At 40.3% G+C, this 24,797-nt stretch overlaps 1 protein-coding gene across 2 annotated transcripts in view; it reads right to left on the bottom strand.

Moving 5' to 3' along the window:
• The window catches only part of PFKL (phosphofructokinase, liver type), a 51,265-nt gene continuing 26,468 nt past the window's right edge, over positions 1–24,797 (bottom strand). For both annotated transcript variants that reach the window (XM_088131770.1, XM_088131771.1), the window contains 13 exons: positions 24,453–24,578; positions 21,031–21,095; positions 15,687–15,750; positions 14,944–15,090; positions 14,580–14,650; positions 12,128–12,215; positions 10,962–11,114; positions 6,621–6,785; positions 5,195–5,256; positions 3,248–3,359; positions 2,493–2,592; positions 1,479–1,584; positions 1–1,052 (listed from right to left, as the gene is read on the bottom strand). In XM_088131770.1, coding sequence (XP_087987896.1) covers positions 905–1,052; positions 1,479–1,584; positions 2,493–2,592; positions 3,248–3,359; positions 5,195–5,256; positions 6,621–6,785; positions 10,962–11,114; positions 12,128–12,215; positions 14,580–14,650; positions 14,944–15,090; positions 15,687–15,750; positions 21,031–21,095; positions 24,453–24,578 — 1,407 coding nt within the window. In that variant the 3' untranslated portion in view covers positions 1–904. The remainder of the gene's footprint in view (positions 1,053–1,478; positions 1,585–2,492; positions 2,593–3,247; positions 3,360–5,194; positions 5,257–6,620; positions 6,786–10,961; positions 11,115–12,127; positions 12,216–14,579; positions 14,651–14,943; positions 15,091–15,686; positions 15,751–21,030; positions 21,096–24,452; positions 24,579–24,797) is intronic.

Raw genomic sequence — 24,797 nt, 5'->3', positions numbered from 1 at the left:
TTGGTTCAGTGGATTTTTTAATCTCTCTACAGGACAGAAAGCAATGCCACAGACAAACAGGCAATATAGGGCACTGAATTCACAGAAATGCATCAGAAGAGTATAGATGCAACAGTCAAGAGCTGTGCCACCATCACAGCACCAGCCAGGGATATTGAATTAAACACACCGGCCAGATAGAATGAAGGGGATTCCAAGGAAAGTGACGACATACCAGCAACTCCCATTGAGTACTCAGACACACTGCCCTTTCCTTGTTGGCATGAACTACCTCAAGTGAAGGAGGGATTGGCAGAGAGAAGATCTTTCCTACTGTTGGCTGCTACATTACAAGTAAGATACTTCTGCCAAGTGGGACCTTTGCTGCGTGTCAATAGTGATGGCAACAGGAATTCTTGGCTGTTTTAGAGAATTTTCTGCAGTTTTAGAGCATTTTCCCAATGTGACATTTTGGGAAACTGTTTCTCCAAATTATAGGAAGCCCCTTTCTGAAAACTTGCATTCTTCATGGCACCAGGCCAATAAGAATCTAAAACTAGCACATTGTCCATGGGGCAGTCAGTACACAATTCTTCTACATAGTGTAGGATTTTTTTAAAAAACCCTGTGAAATAGGAATACATTCTGTCTGGCATTAGCCTGCACTCGCCCTCTACTTCATGGGGCAGCAAAGAGGCTTGAGAAGGAATTGGTGAACCCTGTTGACGCTCTTCAATGGGCAGGGAAGAATGTAAGATCCTGTTGGGGGCATGGAGTAATTCTGCAACAACAGGCAGGCTGTCCTCTGGCCACACTCTTGCAGACTCACAGTGGCATCAGTTTTGCACTCAAAAGACATGATCAGGCCAGAGAGGGAGAGAACTATAGAGAATTGATCAGAGACAAAGCTAAGAGAAGACTGTAGCTAGAATCCCTTCTCGATGCTGAGTGTGCGCCGGGTGACATGCTCCATCTTCCCAGACACATATTCAGTCAGACTGATCTGGTAGTGGGCCAGCATCTTCAGCATAAGACGTAGGTTCAGCCACCACTGCTCCTTAGGAAGCCTGTGCCTACAGAAAAAAACCCAAACTCTGGATGAATGCCAGTCTGGCATATGTGATGTAACAACAAAGCAGCTCTGAATATATGCATGCCATGTCTCTCTTACAGACATTCCCAGGATATTTAAATCTTGGGGCACCGCTTCCAGGGAGATCTGTGCACTCCCTACCTCTCAAGAGAAAAGTAGATATGTAATAGTCAAGAAGCACCACAGCTCACTTTTGGATTCAATATATGTAGTAAGCTTATGAGAGGGTCTCCAAAAGGGATGATTAAATGTAATGTCTACATCAGCAGACAGAAAGGAAATCCAGATGATTGACCAATGCATGAACAGAGTGTCTGACATCATTCTGTATGCCATAATTTCCAGCATATCAGTGTTGCATGCCTTCCTTAGAACTTGGGTGATACTCTACCACCAAGACACTTACTCAAAATCGGTGACTTTTTTGAGCTCTGTCACTGGACTAAAGGATACAGTCTTCCTCCGTAGGCCAATGACACAAGCAGATTCTGCAGAATTGGCAAATACACGGCCTACAGAAACAGAGTGTCTTTACTTGTAATGCCAGAAAATTATCTCATCACACAAATGCTTTGGTATTACATGAGGCTATCTGGATATGTTATTCTGGATATTGCAACAACTACAAATGACCGAATGCTTCCTAAACCATTGTACTGAGAAATTCCAAGGAAAATGATTATATAATTTACCCACTGAATATAGACAAATGCTGAAAAACTAGCTTCCTGATAATCATTCTGATAGGAATAATTAATCAATAGCCTTGTTTGAAAGCAAGTCCTTCCACAAAATAATTTTCAAGGAGATTAGCACTATACAATATAGAAGTGATGGACAGAGATAGGCAGCATGGACAAAGCAGGGAACTGTAAATTCTGAAGTAACTGCAGGGAATTTGCCTGCAAATTGCCTGTTGGGATAGGGCATACTCTCTGATGTAGCAGAAGGGACTAATAGAGCAGCAAGGAGTTAAAAAATGAAAAACAATACTTGCTACTATGCACAGTTTATATGGCAAAGATTTGGATGTAGTTCAAGACCACTTCATTAAAGAAAATGGTAAGTAGTAGAGATCAAGATTTGATTACGTTCCTCTTTCCCTTAAGTGGAAGAAAGTGGGCAGGCTGCTGCCGAAAGTCTCTCTTAGCAAGTGGAAGACTGAGAGACAGAGCAGTCTCAGAGTAGTTGCCTCATAATATAATAGCAACATATCCCCTACAACTAACCATTCGATCGTTCTCCTTTAGTACCCTGTTACTCCTCTAATTAGAAACAAAAACTGAGAAGCAGGCAGTTGGGAGCATTGCTTAATACAGTGGTTTCACCTCCTTCTGCCAACATCTACTGAGCATCTTCTCGTTACAGGATGCAGCAGTGTCAACAACTTTCTATCATAGAAATAATAATTATGACATACCCTTGCGGTAAACTTCCTTCAACTTCTCTGACATCCACAGAACAGCTTTCACACCCAGCTTGGTGCCATAGTTGCGGTCAAAGGGGGTTGGAGCACCTCCCTAGAGATATAAAATTGAAAGTAGAGCCAAAAGACTAGCCATGCCAATCCTGTTGTAAGAGAAGCTGGCTGATGTATAGTTGGCTGGGACCATTCAACTCAGAAGTCATTTTGCAGGTATGTTCTGCAAAAGTGAGAAATGGTTAAAAGCAGCAAGGTGTAGACAGGTGTAAGATGGAAAATTATTGAGCCCTCAATTAAGGAAGCTGCTACCAAATAGGCATTTTCTTGATGACAACAGACACTAATTGTTGATAAATTCTGGTGGGACTGGGATGAGGGGAGTATGACTCTCCTGGTCCTGCTCAATCTCACAGCAGCTTTCGGTACCATTAATCATGGTGTCCTTTTGGACTGCCTATGAAGGCCTGGGATGGGGGTTACTGTTTTTCAGTGGTTCTCTTCCTTCTTGAGTGGATGGTTCCACTTGATGGTGGTGGATGGAGTGAGAGGTGTTTGATAATTATGGTTTATATTGTATTTTAAACCTCATCACATAATTAGCAGGGTATTCCTCTCAGATTCATTTTTCACTGGAACGGCACATAAGCAAAACTTTTTATCATGTCATTATTCCCTCCACTACAAGTTTTAATCAGCTAGCCTATGCCTCCTCAAAGTGCTGATGCAGTCTTGTGGCCTTCATCTTTACATACCTGTTGGAGATGGCCTAAAACATTGATCCTGCAATCAAATATTCCTTTTCCCTCTGAGGAGTATAGGTTATACAGGAACTCAGTGGTGTAATGTTCATGGCACTTCTCATTGCTAAAAAAAAAAAAGAAAAAACCAGAAAGAAAAAAGTATTGCGTAATATTTTATTACACAAATATCTGTAAGCAAGCATGACTATATCTTCTGAAGAAAAGGCAACACAGAAAAAAATTGTCTGGAAAATAATTAAAGATGTTACTACTGAATACTAAAGTTCTCTGTGGCTGAGTTTAGGGTATGTTTGGCTCTCTCCACATGAATCTTTCTGCCTTTTTAATTCATAAGAAAGATCCCTTGCACAGGGTTCCCCCTTCCCAAAACAAAAAGAAAATGCAGGGCTTTTTGACTGGTTTGGTAATAGTGCTGAATCCATGGAACATGAAACAGCATTAGTCATTCTTAACTTTCTGAAGACAAGAAACTTATTTCATTGCTTGTTTTGTATTTTTTATTAATTGCTGTATGCTGCATTTTTACTGTTTTTTCAGGATACACATTTAACATGTATTATATTGCAATGTTTTTAATGCTCGGATATGTGCGAATGTGAGGGAAGACAAGGCAAAGGCTTTGGAAAGAACCATTTACAAACCAAAAATATGAAAATTGATCATTACTAAATTTTTACCCCATCATGCATGTACAGGGAACTGAGGAGGAACTGATTAATGGCCTCCTCCAATTTGATGTTCTTTAGCTATACTGGTCTGTAAATAGAACCACCTCTACCATGCATATGATAGGAATTTTAATCCAACACATTTTCAGGGTATCAGGATAGGAGTGATTACAGGTAGTCCTCATTCAGCAATCACAATTGGGACCAGCACTCTGTTGTTAAGTGAAGCAGTCGCTAAGTGGAAAATCACATGACCGCCACTGTGCTTACGATTTTACTTCAGCTTTCCTTTTTCGCCACTCCCCTGCCCTTTGGAATGCTCACCCTGGTGCTAGAATAATTAGCAAGAAAGGAATTAATGTTCGCATTTACATTTATTGGAGAGGAAGGGATGCAAGAGAGTAAGCAGGCACACAATGGGAAATACACTGGCTGTTTGCCGAGCACGCTTGTGGCTCTGCACCACCACATTCCTTTTTATGTGTATTCCCCATTGTATGCCTGCTTACTCTCTTGTCATCCCTTCCTTTCCAATCTCTCTGCTCTATAAAGGGGGGGGGAGAAAAAACAGGTCAGGCATAGGACGTCTACTGACTGTAATGGCAATCACGTGACTGAGAGACGCTGCAAAGGTCATAAATGCAGGCATTGGTCACAAAGTTATTTTTTCAGCACCGTTGTAACTTTGAACAGTCACTGAATGAGGCAATTGGTAAGCAAGGTCTACCTGTAACGTACATCGTACAGTATAATTTAAGTGATAGTAAAACAAACACTGAACATTGATTATGAAGTAAGCAAACTACCTGGCTTTGCACTTTATTTATTTATTAAATTTATATGCTGCCCATCTCCCCCAGAGGGTGACTCTGGGTGGCTCACAATTAAAATAAAACCCAAAAACAGTTGAAAATATAAATACCCACATTAATTTAGTTAAAAAGTTGAACTACATAAAAAGACCATATACACTTGAGAAATCTTCAACTCTCTTTTTCTCTACAGCCCATTAGACACCCACAGATCAAAGTCAATCTCACAGATTTGAAAATTATTAATTTCCCTTCAATATTTCAGAGGTTGCAATGACTTCTTTTCTGTTGAATCACCATTCAGCTACACTGCACTCAGTTCCTTCAAAGAACTCCTGACTTACAACACGTTAAAAAAGGTTCAAAGTTCACACTCTTTCAGTGTCATGTTGCAATAGGGATATGCATGTTCTTTTACAATTATAACATGTCCTTGTTAAAATATTTCTATGACTTACCGGAGTACCAGACCTCTCTGAATGTCTGTTTTCATTTTGTCAGTCAAATGTTCAACATTCGCCTGGCAAGATAAAAAATACAATATTTTTATTGGACCAATTTTTGCTGATAATAGTAAAAGCAGTTATTTAGACAAAAGAAGGAGGAAATGACATTTCTGAGCTACACAGAACCAGATTAGATTAAAAAAATAATAAATGCTTTGTCCACATTGGATACAATGAATAGTTATCAGTGCAAAAACTATCTGACAAGTCCAGATCAGCCAGAAAGGTTAAAGTGAGAAATTTAAGAAACTCAGATCCTGTTTGTACCTTTGTTCTGAGAACCCAGGAGCATCACCTCTCATGTATCACTAAGAACATCAGCTACTATGACAACTATGGAATTCCTAAATAAATACATTTAGATCCAGTGTTTTCAGTCCCAGGCTTACATGGCGCAAGTTCAGAACAAATGATGAAATAATCAAAGTGGGAAAAGCACTGACCATTGGATCATATCTTGTTTTTCTATACACTTATTATCTCTAATCACACATTTATCACAAAAACAATATGGTTACACCCCTATATAACTGTCATCTGGAATATAAGATACCTCATAGACTTAAATAATATAAATTCCATGATTTTTAATAATAAATTTTAATGGGGGTGAGTGCAAGCTTTTTCATTTGCTATGTTGGCACTAGATTAATATGTTCATGTATGTGTCAACTAGGGGTAGACACAACCGTTTAACTTTGATGGTCAGTTCAGGGAGGAGTATTAATGAACTAGAAAAGGAATTTAAGAAATCTGTTTTTTTTCCTTCTCACAGAATGCAATCAGCAGTGTACAGATGGCATCCATGTCATGAAAGGAGACTGGTGCTATGATCTGGATTCAGTGTACATATATCTAAATACATACAATTCATACAGTATAGTTGGTAATATTTTGCAGTTGGGGGCTGCACTGTATTATTAATTACAGAATTATTTTTCCCCCCAACTTTTCAATCTCCAAGATCCACTGAAGGCATGGTGGTGACACAGGGATATCACCAGATTGGGGAGAGTTGAGATTTTTTTTACCCCTTTTTCCTTTTTTTTTTTTTTTAGCAGTGAGAGTGGTTTAAATAGGTGCAAAACAGGTACATTAAGTCTTGCACAATATCTGTATCACCAGTTTTCCTATATTGGGAAAATACACTATACTGCCAAACATGTACAGCTGAGGGTCAAGAATTGTATAGTGGGAGTCACAAAATGGGGAGGGAGGGAGGCAGGGAAGGAGGGGGGGAGGGAGGGGCATATATAGTTCATGGGCAGCCCAGCCTGCCATATGATATTCTATATTAGCACATAATGTTATCTACACAATATACAGAAACAACATTTCCATGCATTTTCAGCTAAGCACAGTTTCTTTACCAGCACACCTTTAAGTCATGAATGGTGAAAGGGTCTTCATAGATGTAAGCAGCATCTGCTCCCACTGCAATTCCAGTTACTGTTGACAAGTAGCCACAATAACCCCCCATAGTCTCCACAATGAAGACACGCCGTTTGGTGCCTGAGGCAGACTGTTTGATGCGGTCACAGCTCTAAAATGGCAAGAAATGAAGGGGAAAAATTACATGTCCAGATATTGGAAGGCATTAAACAGTGGCTGTGATTATAAGCTGCCAAGTCATGCAACTGCACTGATACACAATTGCTTAAGGAGAGCAATCCTGGCTTGGATCACAGCACAAAAACTCAGCAGAAACTGAGATAGATGACGTTGGTTATCATCACTACCCCCAGCAAACGTGGGAGGAAATCACATTTTGACATCACCAGTTATGCTTCCAATTCTTAAAGATCACCACATTTAGTGTAAGTAGAAAATGGGCAAAAATCATAGAAAGTATCTCCTTTGAAGACCATTTAGATATGAAGTACACCGGAAAATTTTGCAGAAACCAACTTATTTGGAATGGTGAATACATTAAATGTAGTGAAGTGCTCCGAGATAATCTCTTCAAAGAGGCAGAATGAGTAACCAAATGGGAGTTGAAATAATTGTAGAGTGATATACAGTCAGGTCCAGAAATATTGGGACATCGACACAATTCTAACATCTTTGGCTCTATACACCACCACAATGGATTTGGAATGAAACAAACACAATGTGCCTTAACTGCAGACTGTCAGCTTTAATTTGAGGGTATGTACATCCAACTCAGGTGAACGGTGTAGGAATTACAACAGTTTGCATACGTGCCTCCCACTTGGTAAGGGACCAAAAGTAATGGGACAATTGGCTTCTCAGCTGTTCCATGGCCAGGTGTATGATATCCCCTCAGTACCCCAATTACAATGTGCAGATAAAAGGCCCAGAGTTCATTTCAAGTGTGCTATTTGCATGTGGAATCGGTTGCTGTCAACTCTCAAGATGAGATCCAAAGAGCTGTCACTATCAGTGAAGCAAGCCATCATTAGGCTGAAGAAACAAAACAAACCCATCAGAGAGATAGCAAGAACATTAGGCGTGGCCAAAACAACTGTTTGGAACATTCTCAAAAAGAAGGAACGCACCGGTGAGCTCAGCAACACCAAAAGACCCGGGAGACAACGGAAAACAACTGTGGTGGATGACCGAAGAATTCGTTCCCTGGTGAAGAAAACACCCTTCACAACAGTTGGCCAGATCAAGAACACTCTCCAGGAGGTAGGTGTATGTGTGTCCAAGTCAACAATCAAAAGAAGACTTCACCAGAGTGAATACAGAGGGTTCACCACAAGATGTAAACCATTGGTGAGCCTCAAAAACAGGAAGGCCAGATTAGAGTTTGCAAAACGACATCTAAAAAAGCCTTCACAGTTCTGGAACAACATCCTATGGACAGATGAGACCAAGATCAACTTGTACCAGAGTGATGGGAAGAGAAGAGTATGGAGAAGGAAAGGAACTGCTCATGATCCTAAGCATACCACCTCATCAGTGAAGCATGGTGATGGTAGTGTTATGGCGTGGGCATGTATGGCTGCCAATGGAACTGGTTCTCTTGTATTTATTGATGATGTGACTGCTGACAAAAGCAGCAGGATGAATTCTGCAGTGTTTCGGGCAATATTATCTGCTCACATTCAGCCAAATGCTGCAGCTCTCATTGGACGGCGCTTCACAGTACAAATGGACAATGACCCAAAGCATACTGCAAAAGCAACCAAAGAGTTTTTGAAGGGACAGAAGTGGAATGTTATGCAATGGCCAAGTCAGTCACCTGACCTGAATCCCATTGAGCATGCATTTCACTTGCTGAAGACAAAACTGAAGAGAAAATGCCCCAAGAACAAGCAGGAACTGAAGACAGTTGCAGTAGAGGCCTGGCAGAGCATCACCAGGGATGAAACCCAGCGTCTGGTGATGTCTATGCGTTCCAGACTTCAGGCTGTGATTGACTGCAATGGATTTGCAACCAAGTATTAAAAAGGGAAAGTTTGATGTATGATTATTATTCTGTCCCATTACTTTTGGTCCCTTACCAAGTGGGAGGCACATATGCAAACTGTTGTAATTCCTACACCGTTCACCTGAGTTGGATGTACATAGCCTCAAATTAAAGCTGACAGTCTGCAGTTAAGGCACATTGTGTTTGTTTCATTCCAAATCCATTGTGGTGGTGTATAGAGCCAAAGATGTTAGAATTGTGTCGATGTCCCAATATTTCTGGACCTGACTGTATATAGAGGCAAAAATTATTGACTTCACATGTGTTTAAATCTGTTAAACAATTAGATAAATCTATGTTAAACAATTAGATGAATCTATGGTAGATAAAGAAATCTTGGGTTATGGTGTATAATTCAATGAAAACTTAGAGTCTGAAGTCAATGACAGCAAAAAGGCTTCTTGTTAGAAATTATTTAATAAAAATAGCTACTACCAGAGTGCTTCTATATAAACATTTGAAAATATATATACTGTTTTGGTCATTTCATTACAAAATGAAGTTAGCATACATACATATAACAGCAATCAAAATTATAAATGCCAACTATGGGTACCCAGGAAGTGTGCCTTCTCTACAGTAGTGCCTGCCCTCTGGAATGAGGTTCCCCCTGAGATCCAGATGGCCCCACCCTGCTGGTGTTTCAGAGGGGCAGGGGTGGCTATCATCAACATGCATGCCAGACTATCAAACACCTCCTTGAGAGCAACCTACCCTCATACCTCCTCTACCTAAGTTCCAGGGTATCTGGGTATGGCTATTTCCAGAGATGAAAGAATCCTAGCTGGGCAGGTAGTTTTAATTCCACTACTTGTTCTTGAATGGAGAGGTGCCTCATACCTCTGGAATTTGGAGGAGGCAGAAAAGGAAATTCCTCTTTATCAGGAATAAGATTTTAAATGAATAGCACGAGTTTTCTCCTGTTTACCAAGTTATCAGACCCAAGTAGTTTTGTGGTGTGCAGTACTAGAATATAAACTCAACACTAGGATAATCAAGAAAAGAAAGGTTGCTATTTTAATAAAAGCAACAAAGCAAGGATTTGAAAGAATAGGTTAACTGCCATAAATTACATGAGGCAGAGCTTTGAAGATCAAAGCCTAGCACCCAGTATTCTGCAAAGAGTTTGAGCAGAGAAAAAGACAGAGAAAATCAGAGCAGATATAACGTTATAAAAAACTGAGTGAGCAGCACTGAAGAATCCATTGTATAACTAAAGAAATCTTTCTTGCCAGCTTATCTTACTAGTTTCAGTTCTCCCAGGCCTTTTGGACATTGGGCCTGAATTCTTTGGCCCAGTGTGTGCAATTTGTTTTCTTAAGGTACCTGGTTCTCTCACAGGCACCCAGCCAATACTTATTAGGAGAAAGAAACACTTAACTTCCTCTGCTCTTGAATCCACTGTTTCCTCCCCCCATCACTGGAAGAGACAGTGGCTGTGAGTCAAGGACACTTAAAAGTCTCCCAGATAGCCATTAGGCCACTCATAATTAAGAATCCAGTTTCTTGATCATTGCTGTTCAAAATTTTTAAAAAATGATAAAGTGGTTGGAAAAAAAGAATTTCATTAGTTTAATCTTTTTCCTTTTCTCATAATACAGTTGGGATTACTGAATGAAATTAATTGCAGAAAGACATATAACAGAAGTACTTTCCTTTCATAATAAATAACTAACCTACATTATTCACTGTCATAAAATAGGACAATAGTCCTTAATTTAATTGGCTTTAAATAGGAATTACAGAAACATGCCAGTCAGGCATTTTATAACACTTTTACTACTTCAAGTTTTTTTTTTAAGTTCCTGTTATTTGCACTGGCTGTTTTGTTTATTGCTGTTTTGCCTTTTTTCTGGAGATCAACTAGAAATTATTAATAAATGCTAGCTATTACAATTAGTAAACAGTTGATTATCCAAAGACAGGGAGATGAAACATCTGTGAGTGGGAATACCCCAAATAATTATACCTTGAATTGTGCAGGAGGCTGGCAGAGAACTGGGTTTCCTGAGAATAGTATAACTAGCTCATACACTTTTAGGAAAATGCCTGAAAATATGCAGTATCTGTGGAAAACTCATAATCAAATGATGCCTGGATAGGATATCTACAGCTCAGATTTATGATACTTTATGTTCTCAGTATTACTCCATGTTCCTCCTTTTTTTCTCCAAATTCCCAACTTATGGAAAAGGAATGCACTGATGTAAGGAAGTTTGCACAACTCCTCTGCCAATCTACCCTAATTCCCTGGAACCTAAAGTTGCAATATCTCCAGCTCACCTCCATGGCAGCATTGACAGCTGTATCAGATCCTAGGCTGAAATCAGTGCCAGGAACATTGTTACTGATGGTAGCTGGTATCACACACATGATGATACAAAGTTCATCATACTGCCCACGGGCCTCCACCAACTGTAACACTCCTTCATATGCCTGCAAAAGGGAGAACAAATTGTAAGTATAAGCCACAACAGTGAACCTAAGCACTGGAGTGCAAGGACTGTAGGGGAAAGACAACTGACTTTGAATGAACCTGTTTTGAACTCTGGGCTTGTACTATGCAGAGGTAAATTTGATACTCTGCTAGGATTACAGTTGTAGTTGTACAAGTAGGATTACAGTATTACAACAAAAAGCATGATACAAAAAAAAAAAAAGAGAGAGAGATGCAGACTAGTATGAAGACTGTATAAAACATAAGAAGTTGCCTTATACCATCAAGACCACAGAATTATTTATCTCAATACTGCCTATATTGTGTACTGAGTGTACTGTCTTCTACTGTCTTCATCTAGTTATCAGGAAATCCACTGCTTGTTTTCTGTTGCCATTAATCACTCTGTTGGCAGGTATCTGGTGGTAGAACCCCATTGCCATTAGCAATCCACAAAAGGTCACTGGGAGGTAAAAGGAAGGCCCATTCCTTACCCTTTCTTCTAAGTAATCCTGCCCAGTATCTGCTGGAAGAAAAAGGGAGGAAAAAGTATGACTGATGTGTGTATAAGTGCATATGAGAAGTGGTGCATATGAAGTGTGAATGGGTATATTGGCAGCTGACTCAGCAATCTACATCTATCTACTGTCTATACCAGTGTTTCTCAACCTTGGCAACTTGAAGATCCACACATCTTCAAGCTGCCCAGGCTGAGAAACACTAGTCTATATTGACTGGCAGAATTCTAGCCTTTCCTGGAAACCAATGAGTGTAGCTCAGCTGCTGTGCATGAAAAAGTACATACTCTACCATACAGCTGTAGACAAAAGAGGGATTGTAGAATAATGTTCTCATCAATGTTCATTTAATTCCAGGCTTGCGTTTATCAATACACTGTACTAACACTGCAAACATGTCTGTTCAGAAAAGCCTTTCAGAAAAGTGGATGGGGTGGGGTGGAAAGAGACAGTCTTCATTTAATACTGAAATGGCTCAACTAGTTTCTCCACACCTCAAAGCCTCCAATGACCAGTAGGGCCTGGATGTTAAATTTCCGAACATTTTCAGCAATCTTTTCCATGCATGTCTTTGGAAGAGTTCTGGCAAAACAAGAACAAACACAAGTTTTAAACAAAGTTCTCTCCCAGTAGCTGTCTCTTTTATTTATAACCTTGTTTGATAGACGTATGACTGTTTCCACACCATGAGGAAAAAAGAGGTGTTTAATCTATGAGGGAAACAGAGCTTCTACTGGTTTACAAGCAGTCTCTAGATAATAGTACAGATCAAATATATCATATGCACCAATGGCTAGCCTTTGAAACATCATGTTCTCTGCTAAGGGAGTAGTGGTAGACTTTCACAAGATTGCATGTGCAAGCCACTTTGTCACAATGTACTCTGTATATTGTTTCCTATGGAATGAATGGCTGCATGACCCACAGTGGATACTGTAAGAGAAAATATGTTTAGGAAACCCACTTGCTCCTACTTCAGCTCAGATAGCAAGTGTAATGGATACTCCAGGTATAGTTACAAAGTTTGAAAGAAACTCAAATGTTCAAATAAACAAGAGCTTAAGGAAAGAGAAATGTAGCCAGCTAGTTCATACAAGAGAGTGACTAACTCTCATCCCTCTGTGCAGGATCATCAATCCACCCAGTGAGGACGGTTACTCCAGACATTTCTTATTACTGTTGCTTAAGATGGCATTGTACAAATTAAGCAAAGTCTGTATAGAAAGGGAGAAAAATATAACATGCACACTTCTTGTTGTATTTCTGCAATACAGGTAGTCCCCGAGTTAAGAACGCCTGGTTTACGGACGACCCATAGTTAAGAATGGAGCCTACTGTAGCAAAATTTGAGTTAAATACACAATGATTTGAGTTAAATACACAATGGTTTGAGTTAATTACACAATACTACTTATACAGTATTATACAATAAAACTGTTCTGGCTTACATACAGATTTGACTTAAGGACAGACCTTGGGGACAGAACTTGTTCTTAAACTGGGGACTACCTGTATACATTGTTAATTCAGCAATATACATTTCTGCAAATACTGTAGATAAAGCAACAGCATAAAGTGGATGATCTGCTAAGGCAGGAGTGCAGAAAGTCTGCCCAATGAGCCACAAATAGTCTTCTAGGATCCCTTTTCTGCACCCCCCATTCCCCACAGTGATCAGGGTCAAAAAATCCAACTAGCTTTGGGGGTGAATAAGGGGATTAATTGGTGTATTAAACCTTGCAGAAGTTTAAAACATCCTTTTATCCCTTAAAAACACTACCCTACATAAGGTCCCTTTGGGGTCCTGTCCTGCATACTTTTGGAATGTAGCCCTTGACACATTATGCAGAGCATAGGACAGTCCTTGGGTCACTTTTGTGATAACGCAAGATCAGTAGCATAGTTCTGACTGTGAACTGCCCGCTAGGTACAGGTGAGGGATGACTGGATTCCACAGGGATTCTTAATGGGTGAAACAGCCCAAACTTGAGCCTACAGCAGGTGTTTGTGTTTTACACTTATCAGTCAAAACAAACTCCTTCTGCAGACAATATGATTGGTATATTATGCCTATCAGAACTGGTGGATTACAGTTCAAACCTGAAGCTTTTGTTCTAGATCCAAGTCTTGCTGGGTAAGAGAATCCATCATTTCTAGAATTTCAGTTAACTCTTCTGGAAGATTTGGCAGCTTTAACATTTGACATTTCATAACTAGAATATCAATATTTATGGGTTAAATTTGTTCTGAAAGGGACAAGAAACAGACAATGACTAAAGAACACAAGAAGTTGGAGATTCCTTCTAAGTGTAACAAGGAAGACTTGTTAGTGGATAAAGAGAATCCACTGTAGTTGTTTGTTATATATAAATAGCAGGGAGACAGAGAGACATGAATAAGAAAGGACCCTACATATAACACAGCATATAAAGGTTGTCTAAAAATATTTTCACATACTCCAAGGCCATCTATTTCAGACAGTTGAAAAATAAGACAAAACAAAACTTAAAACTGCTGTTGCAAGGTAGTGATCATTACAACTGAAGAACAAAACAGTAAGAATATGCAAATGGAAAAGCTATGTTTTGAGATGCTTCCCAGCTGCTAAGCACAGATTTATGGAAGTAATTGATGGACTGGGATTTTTCTCCACAAGACAGCGCATGAAAAACAAACTACTGAAATAATTAAATTCTGCAGCAGAAAGGCAGATGCAAGATAAGTTTCTTAATTACAAGAATAGTTCAAAAATAAAATAAATAGCAATAGATTATTTATGGCTTTCATGGAGGTAGGAAAAGGTCATATATCTTGTTATAGGTCAAGGGTGGACTAGATCATCTACATATTCTCTACCTTTATGAAGAGTTTCAACTAGACCCCAAATTCTTTTTGTGCTCAATCTATAGTTTCTTCTAAGTTCTTATTGGCTTTGAAACCACTAACCGTTTGGTCCCCAACATGGATCCTCCACGGCCCAACCAGCCTGCAACATCATGCCAACCCAGCTCTCTGATCTGCAAGAGGAAATAATTAGGCCTGTTGTGATTTGTTCCATCAACCTCAAATAAATCAACTAACACACCAGTTTTTCTGCCATTCAAACCAGTGGCACATCAATATTTTATTGCATGAGAATTATTAGTACCAATACTTGAATCCCCTTCAATCTGAAATTTTAAAACTCTAAATGACGCATAAAAAATTCATAAAGTTCCAAAGGAATATTGATGTTTAGTTGTTCTAATGTAACATAAAGAAGAGATCCAGGAGAAGGGGCAGCCTTTCATCTAATCAGAACAAGACTTACCTGCCCTTTGCTCAAGCCTTCAAAGCCATCATTCACCACATACATTGTGTGACCCTGGCAAATCCCAACACGAACAGCTGATCGGACTGCTGCATTCATGCCTGCTGCTGGGGCTCCTACATTCAGAATGGCAATACTGAAATTGCTCTGGTGGAAAGGAAAAGACAATTAGCAAGCCATGCAGAATTTGAAGACGTTAAAGCTGTGGATGAACTTTTAAGAGGGATTACATTAAGGGGAAAGTGGGTGCGTGAGGAGTCTTAAATAAAAACTGGTTATCTTTCTCAACACCCCTCCGAGTCTTTTCAGGATTGAAGCAGGATTTAGAACAAGCAAGGTTGTCTCAGGTATACCTTCTTCTCCCCTTTTCCTACAAAATCCTTTAAAAATGATAAAAAGGTCATTATAGTTGCAGTTGTCAGTTCTCTGCCTAAATATTAACTAGAGGAGAGTACTACCAAGGCTGTTCCAATCAGTGCCTTTAATTCACAAAGCAGTTATTTTAACCTTTTTCCACACAAATTAAACATTTTCTGAAATAAATAAAAACAATGCAAAGCTTCAGTCACCATCAATTTTGGGTCTATACACAGAACATAAATGTTGCATTTCTATCTACATTTAGGCATACCTAAGTGTCAGTAACACATATACCATTTATACATGATTGTGGAGCATTACCACCATTCCTCTTATCTCCAAACACAAGCACTCAGATAATTCACTGTCTCTTCTTTCCTCACCTTTTTCTGAGCTGGTTTCTGGTGCGCAAGTAGCTTATAAATGTTCCAGTTGTTTTCAAAGCTTCTGTAATATAATTTTACAATTGTACTTGTTACCATTTAGGTCTTGTATCTTTTTTTTTCTTTTTAAATTACTAATTTATTTGTTAAAATATGTAAAGAACAGAATCAATAGCTACATAAAAAGAAAGAGACACAGTGGATAGAGAATAAAACATCAATAAATAAATAGGGTTTACAACTATACAATTTAAGATTCATTATTTCATTAATGAATTAATTAAATTTATAGAACTAGGTCCACTGTATCATCTTCAAAAATAACTAAATATCACTATAAAGCCCTAAACATATTAATATTGATATCACTACTATCTGTCATTGTTCCAAAAACAGATGCATAATCATGTAAAGGGAAAGAAAAGGAAAAAAATTGAAAAATAAAAATAAAATTAAAAAAAGAGAAAAATCAGTGAAAACATCAAGAAACTACATAGTTCTAAATTGTCTCCCACTGTACCTGACTGATTATTGCATCAAAATATTTATAAATACAGTGGTACCTCGGTTCATGAACTTAATTCGTTCCGCGACTCTAGTCGCGACCCGAATTGGTCGCAACCCGAATCAAATTTTCCCATAAGGTTCAATGTAAATGCGGTTAATCCGTTCTGACCCCTACGAATTTGGTCGCCAACCGATTTTGGTTGCGACCCGAATCAAATTTTCCCATAAGGTTCAATGTCATTACGGTTAATCTGTTCTGAACCATATGTATTTTTTTTTTAAAACCACAAAAATATGACACAAAGTACAGTACGAAGAGAGAGAACGCTAACCTTGCTTGACACGACTTCTGGCGTGGAGGACAGGAAGGCGTGTGGGGAGGTGGTTATTGCTTGGAGGGAAGCCATGAACATGTGTCACAGCAGGGAAAATGGCCACGGATCCTGTTCGTCACCCGATCCGGCGTTCGCGAACGGAAGCAAAACTTTGCGAACGGTGCTGTTCGTGACCCGAACTGGTCGTGAACAGAAGCGTTCGTGACCCGAGGTACCACTGTACTGAAATTGTTCTAATTACTGTCCTTTTATCAATTCTTTCCCCTTTAAAACTGTACTCATGGTGTCTGAGTTTGCCCTATTGTGTGATACATGATATATAGGGGGCCATTCTTGCTTAAATTTAATCAAACTTCTGTTCTGGATATACACTTTTAACTTTGCCATTGCTGTGTATTCCCCAAGTTTGGTTTCCAATCAGATACTGCTGGCAAAGTGCCTCTTTCAGTTGTTGTATCTCATAATCTACCCTTTACCAACCCATGGCTATTTGGTCACACTAGCTGGAAATTCTGAAATACATGATCCGAAGACATCTAAAAGGTACCAGGTTTCAGAAGACCACCAAGCAGCTGTCCAAATCCAAACAGTGAGAAAGTATCTCTTTTTATCCCCTTACATTCAGACTCAGGAATGCTTTTAAATTATGGTAGATGATAACATCTGATGAACAGCAGTGGTATGTATGTGGTGTGCAAAGGAGTCCATATAAAAATCATGAAATATTTATCATGATGTCATGATGTAAGCTGCACCCTATTTGTGTTATGTGGGATATGTGTGTGTGTATACTGTATGTGTACGTGGACAGGATCCTGGGGACTGTGAAGGCCACCACTTGCCATCTTGACCCATGCCCCTCTTGGCTGGTGAAAGCAGCTCGCGAGGTGACATGTGGTTGGATCCAGGCAATGGTTACTACATCCTTGCAGGAGGGAGTGTTTCCAGCTGCTTTTAAGGAGGTATTGGTGCACCCCCTCCTCAAGAAACCCTCCCTGGATCCTACTGTGCTGGACAATTTTCATCCAGTCTCCCACCTCCCCTTTTTGGGGAAGGTGGTTGAGAAAGGTGGCATCACAGCTCCAAAGGGTCCTGGAGGAAACAGATTATCTGGATCCCTTCCAGTCAGGTTTCAGGCCCGGATATGGAATGGAAATGGCATTGGTCACACTTATGGATGACCTCCGGTGGGAACAGGATGGTGGAAGTGCGACCATCCTTGCTCTCCTCGATCTCTCAGCGGCTTTCGATACTGTCGACCACGGTATCTTGTTGGGACGGCTCAGGGAACTGGGGGTGGGTGGCACGGTCTTGTGCTGGTTCACCTCCTTTCTCCAGGGCCGATCCCAATTGGTGGTGATAGGGAGCGAGAGGTCCCATCCTCGGCCCCTCCTTTGTGGGGTGCCGCAGGGTTCGGTTCTCTCTCCGCTCCTTTTCAACATCTACACGAAACCACTGGGCGAGATCATCTGTCATCATGGGGTGATGTATCATCAGTATGCTGATGATACGCAGCTATACATCTCCATCCCTGGTGAAGTAAGTGATGCTGTGGCCACCCTTTCGCGGTGTCTGGAGGCTGTAAGGGTCTGGATGGGGAGCAACAGGCTTCGACTGAACCCTGGTAAGACGGAGTGGCTGTGGGTTAATGGCTCCTCTGTATCTGGGATTTTGTCATCTTTGGTGCTGGATGGGGTGGCACTGCCCCAGACAGACCCAGTACGTAATCTGGGGGTCCTCCTAGACTCACGGCTCCTGCTTGAAGAGCAGGCATCAGCCGTGGCAAGGAGGGCCTTTGCACAACTTTGGGTTGTGCATCAGTTATGCCCTTTCCTGGATCGGGATGCCCTTCGAACAGTCACTCACGCCCTTGTTGTCTCCCAGATAGACTACTGCAATGTGCTCTACGTGGGGCTACCCTTGAAGAGTATCCGGAAGCTATAGCTGGTCCAGAATGCAGCCGTGCGGGCTACTGTTGGTGCCCCAAGGAGGGCCCATATAACACCTCTGCTCCGCGAGCTGCATTGGGTGCCAGTTTGCTTCCAGGTCCAATTCAAGGTGTTGGTTATCACCTTTAAAGCCCTACATGGCATGGGACCAGGTTATCTAAGGGACCGCCTCTCCCCTATGAATTCAACCTGTCCCACCTGATCACACAGAGAGGGCATGCTTCAGACCCCCTCAGTGAAAGAACTTCGACTGGTGGGGTCCAGAAGGCGGGCCTTCTCTGCGGTAGCCCCTGTTCTTTGGAACATCCTGCCCCCGGAGGTGCGTTTATCCCCCACACTCCTGGCCTTCCGTAAGGCTTTGAAGACTTGGTTCTGCCATCTGGCCTGGGGTAGGGTAAGAATTCCTCAACCATGGGGATGGCTAGCCCCATAGAGGCCTCGTCCTTCAGCCTCAGGTTTTCATCCCCTTGGTCTCTCCTTCTTCTTTTTAGTTATGTTAATTTAATTTAAGGTTTTATGTGTTTATATATTTTATGTTCTAATGTTTATTGTGAATCGCCCAGAGTTCCCCCATTGGGGGGAGATGGGCGGTTGAAAAATTTAATAAATAAATAAATAAATAAAATAATTTCTATGCATTTCAGCTTTTCCTTAGAAATCAAAAGTGCAGGCTAATGGAAACTTTTCACATTTTTCGTGATTGAATTCTCCACCACATTGCTGAAGAAAATCCTTAATCTTTTAAGACTATATTTACACACAGAAACATTATCCATATTCTCAGGAAAAAGGCTCTAATTATTTCTCCTCAGACTCCCTGGCTAGCAAGATCATTTTAAGAATACGGAAACAATTACTAATTTGTTTTATTCAGTTTGCAATGTGTCATTTCCTTAATAAGCTATATCATGTTTTAAAATAGTCTAGCTGATAATCATCTCAATTTTCAGTCTGTTTTAATTGCTTTAAAGATTTCTTATTGGAGACAGGAAATAGCATCAGCTTGAAGTTCTTTTCTTAGACGTCAAAGATTTACTTGAAAGACTGACGATACTATGTCAAATCATTCAATTTCCAGTGTTTAGTGTCTGACACTCCTTAAATAGCTAAAATAATTCTACCCTCACACAAGAAAACTATGTCATTAAACTCTGGAAATGCCCACTATTTTCAGAAATATAAAAACTATTTAGGGAAAAAAACAGTAGAGGGGAAAGGTTCCACCAAATAGTCAGTTGGAACTGAGCATGTTCAAGGCTATGGAGTGTGGGCTGGGTATGCCTATCCAGGAGGAGAAAGAGAAGAGCAATATAGAATATATTCTGGCCATAACACTGAACAAGAGGATTCTATAGTGCAACTACGTGAGTAACTTCTTTCCAGTTTCAGTGTGGCATCCATGAATACCAATGTGCCAACACACCACTTCCTTTGATGTACACTCTGCTCTAGACCTCAGCTTATTTCTTTTTTAAAAGATTTTTATCTTGAAAAATAGAAACAAAAGCAAAGTGGCAGGTCAAGTGTAATCCATATTTCCAAGAATATTTAACGTTTCTGTGTTAAAAATAAATAAAAAAGACAAGGGGTTGCAACCCAGTGCTTTTGTTTGTCTGGGGGTACAGAGAGGCGGGAGGCAGACACAGATATATGCCGGGATGGTAGACAATATTCTGGAATGCTAGAAAGCCGGTTAGGGTTAGGATTGGCAAATGGATGTTTTGTGACTGGCCAGACCATATAGGTTTTTGTGAAAGCGCCCATAATATGTTCTAAAAACTCCTGTTCTGCCTAAAATGTTTAGGGATCCCTTCTATAACATTATATGCCTATTGAGAAATCCAGTGACTGAGCACTTTTCTCCCATAGCCAAAGCAAAACAGGTTTGAAGTAGAAAGGAAACTGAATTTTCTGGTATAACTGTGAAATTTCTTCTAGCCAATTAAAAAAAAAAGAAGAATATTGGTCAATAGATTAAATGTCTAATATTTCAATATGTTTAGCAATATCACTATTTAATTGGTAATATCACTATTTAAATATCACTATTTATTATCAAGTCAGGTTCAGCTAGAAAAGAGAATACAGAAATAATAACATCAGTCCAGGACAGATCCATGCACAGAGATTTCCTCCAGCTGTAGATAATGTGGGGAGTGTAAGGGAGATGCTGAATATTTATATGACTGGGGGGCGATTTTGAGTCAGTCTTGGCTCTTGGTGACTGCATGGACTTGTTTTCTTGGTAACATCTTTGGAAGTGATTTGCTGTTACCTTCTTCCTAGCCCTGAGAGAAAGTGACTGGTCCAAAGCCACTCAGCTGGCTTTTGTGCCTAATGCAGAGTTTGGGTTTCTCTGTTCCTAGTCCAGCACTTTAACCATTAGGTGTTAGAGTGCTTTAATGAACAGAGAAGACCAGGGAGCTTCTACAGTGTGAAGATCTGCAGCATCTTGAAGATGTTTTGCCTTCTCTTTTTTCATTCACATTGAAGAACCTCTACAAGTAGATAAAAGAAATTCAATCTCCTCTCAGATTCAGAGATAGCTCTCACCTGCCTCTGAGCTGGATAGATTCATCAAACCTTTTCTCATCCATAGCCTTCTGGACATCTTTGGTCTACAGAGATAAAGAATCACAGGGAGGTTCTTACAGACATAAGTCACAAAAGAAATTGGGTAATACAGTGGGGCAAAAAAGTATTTAGTCAGCCACCAATTGTGCAAGTTCTCCCACTTAAAAAGATGAGAGAGGCCTGTAATTTTCATCATAGGTATACCTCAACTATGAGAGACAAAATGGGGGAAAAAATCCAGAAAATCACATTGTCTGATTTTTAAAGAATTTATTTGCAAATCATGGTGGAAAATAAGTATTTGGTCACCTACAAACAAGCAAGATGTCTGGCTCTCACAGACCTGTAACTACTTCTTTAAGAGGCTCCTCTGTCCTCCACTTGTTACCTGTAGTAATGGCACCTGTTTGACCTTGTTATCAGTATAAAAGACACCTGTCCACAACCTCAAACAGTTACACTTCAAACTCCATTATGGCCAAGACCAAAGAGCTGTTGAAGGACACCAGAAACAAAATTGTAGATCTGCACCAGGCTGGGAAGACTGAATCTGCAATAGGCAAGCAGCTTGGTGTGAAGAAATCAACTGTGGGAGCAATAATTAGAAAATGGAAGACATACAAGACCACTGATAATCTCCCTTGATCTGGGGCTCCATGTAAGATCTCACCCTGTGGGGTCAAAATGATCACAAGAATGGTGAGCAAAAATCCCAGAACCACACAGGGGGACCTAGTGAATGACCTGCAGAGAGCTGGGACCAAAGTAACAAAGGCTACCATCAGTAACACACTATGCCACCAGGGACTCAAATCCTGCAGTGCCAGATGTGTCCCCCTGCTTAAGCCAGTACATGTCTGGGCCCGTCTGAAGTTTGCTAGAGAGCATTTGGATGATCCAGAAGAGGATTGGAAGAATGTCATATGGTCAGATGAAACCAAAGTAGAACGTTTTGGTCTAAACTCAACTTGTCGTGTTTGGAGGAGAGAGAATGCTGAGTTGCATCCAAAGAACACCATACCTACTGTGAAGCATGGGGGTGGAAACATCATGCTTTGGGGCTGTTTTTCTGCAAAGGGACCAGGACAACTGATCCGTGTAAAGGAAAGAATGAATGGGGCCATGTATCGTGAGATTTTGAGTGAACACCTCCTTCCATCAGCAAGGGCATTGAAGATGAAACATGGCTGGGTCTTTCAGCATGACAATGATCCCAAACACACCGCCCGGGCAACAAAGGAGTGGCTTCGTAAGAAGCATTTCAAGGTCCTGGAGTGGCCTAGCCAGTCTCCAGATCTCAACCCCATGGAAAACCTTTGGAAGGAGTTGAAAGTCCGTGTTGCCCAGCGACAGCCCCAAAACATCACTGCTCTAGAGGAGATCTGCATGGAGGAATGGGCCAAAATACCAGCAACAGTGTGTGAAAACCTTGTGAAGACTTACAGAAAACGTTTGACCTCTGTCATTGCCAACAAAGGATATATAACAAAGTATTGAGATGAACTTTTGATATTGACCAAATACTTATTTTCCACCATGATTTGCAAATAAATTCTTTAAAAATCAGACAATGTGATTTTCTGGATTTTTTCCCCCATTTTGTCTCTCATAGTTGAGGTATACCTATGATGAAAATTGCAGGCCTCTCTCATCTTTTTAAGTGGGAGAACTTGCACAATTGGTGGCTGACTAAATACTTTTTTGCCCCACTGTATCAAGTATACAGTGAGATTGATTATCTGTTTGTTCCAATTCAAGAACCACCAAGTTAAGCCCACTCAGAATACATTACCATTTCAGAAAAACATACAAAGAACAAGAAAAATAGTTTGTGGATTGGCAGGAACACATGGAAAAAATTATTTCCTTTAAAATGAGGGATGGGGAAACTTTAGACCAGTGTTTTTCAACCTTGGCAAGTTTACGATATGTGCACTTCAACTTTCAGAATTCCTGGCTGAAGAATTCTGGGAGTTGAAATCCACACATCTTAAATTTGCCAAGGTTGAAAAACACTGCTTTAGACCCTCCAGATTTGGCTGAATTACAACTCTCAAATTCTCCCCCACTGGACATGCTGGGATAAGCTGCTGGGAATTCAGGGTCACAAATTCTTCATCCCTACTTTAAAGGAAGCCCAAACTGGGCCAAAAAGAGAGGCACCCTCCTTCCTGGAACAAAATCAGGAATGATTCATAAGATATGACTCTGTACTCAAATCTCTAAAACACTACACCCAAATACCACAATTTGAATGACTGTGACAAGTTATGCAAATAAGGCAGGCCTGCAAGATATTTTCATACATACTTTAAGAAACATTGTTTTGTTATTTCTTTAAATTAATTTGATTTTGCAGAAACCAAAACAAAAATTACTGGAGTTCACAAAAAATCTCTTTATACTAATTATTTGATCTTATAAAGAGATAAAGATAGGACAGGAATCAGTAACCTTGACCTAGACTTCAGTGCTATCGTCAGATCATACTCCAAGGCCTGTCTTTCCCCATTCGCTCCCACCTTGTGGATGCTGTATTACTGATCCACAGGCTAGGGCTTGGGAGAAGCAGTTATCTGTGATATCAGTTCTTTATCTCCTAGTCCCTTTTTTCTATGTTTCCAATAAAAGCAATCAATTTGTTTTCAATTTTCTTTTTGTAACTTTTTCTCAAGTGAAAGCTGAGCTTTTGGGTATTGCATCTTAGATACATATTCCAACTACATCTGCAGAATTGCCACATATATGTCCGAAGTAGCTAAGACTGCCTTCTCTAACCTGGAGATTTTCAAATATACAGAGATTTGATTTCCCAGAATTCCAATCAGCACTGCTAGGAATTTTGTGAGTTCTGTATACAGGTAGTCCTTGATTTACGACCGTTTAGCGACTGTTCAAAGTTATGATGGTACCAGTCCTCACACTTATGTCTGTGGCAGCATCCCTGCAGTCAGGTGGTCAAAATTCAGGCCCTTGGCAACTGGCATGTATTTATGATGATTGCAGCATCCCGGGGTCAAGTGATCACCATTTGTGACCTTCCCAGCCAGCTTCCAACAAGCAAAGTCAATGGGGAACCACGTGATTCACTTAATGACTGTGTGATTTGCTTAATGACCACAGCAAAAAAGTTTGTAAAACTGGGGGCAGACATGTGATACTTCTCTTAATGACCATATTGCTTAACGATTAATCTTCCAGTCCTTATTGTGGTCATAAGTCAAGGACTACCTGTAGATTTGGAGAGCATTAGGATGTCAGCATCACCAGTGTCAATTGTCAACTTCCCTATCTCCTCCATTTATTTTTCTGTCTCTCTCGCCCCCCCCCCCAAATAAAAACAAAGCCACAGCATTCTATCCTGAACATATTTGGCTTCTGTATTTCTGTGAAATACTCACCACTTGCACGCATTCCATTAGGGGTAGGCGCACTGACTGGTTCCCAGAGAGACTCACCACACAGGCTGGAGTATCTGGTGTTGCTTCCAGTAATGCCATTACTGCTTCCATGCCCATTTTGCTGCTCTAGGAGACACAAGTACATTTTCTGTAAGCAAGTTGGCTCACTATTGATTACTGAAGTTAAGCTGTGAGCCAGAGTTTCTCAGTACAGAAATGTTGGTTATGTCAACATACAACAACCACTCAGTTTCAAGGCTGAGAAATGTAGGGGGGAAAAATTCTATTAAAACATGGGGGTGGAGGTGGGAGAAAGAAGTGCTGCAATTAAATTATGATGGGCAT

The sequence above is a fragment of the Python bivittatus genome, unplaced genomic scaffold, assembly GCF_059951505.1.
Source record: "Python bivittatus isolate LINGU-HERP-01145 unplaced genomic scaffold, Pbiv_v1 ctg000980_np1212, whole genome shotgun sequence".
Taxonomy (NCBI): Eukaryota; Metazoa; Chordata; class Lepidosauria; order Squamata; family Pythonidae; genus Python; species Python bivittatus.
This window is presented reverse-complemented; position numbering and strand designations above follow the sequence as displayed.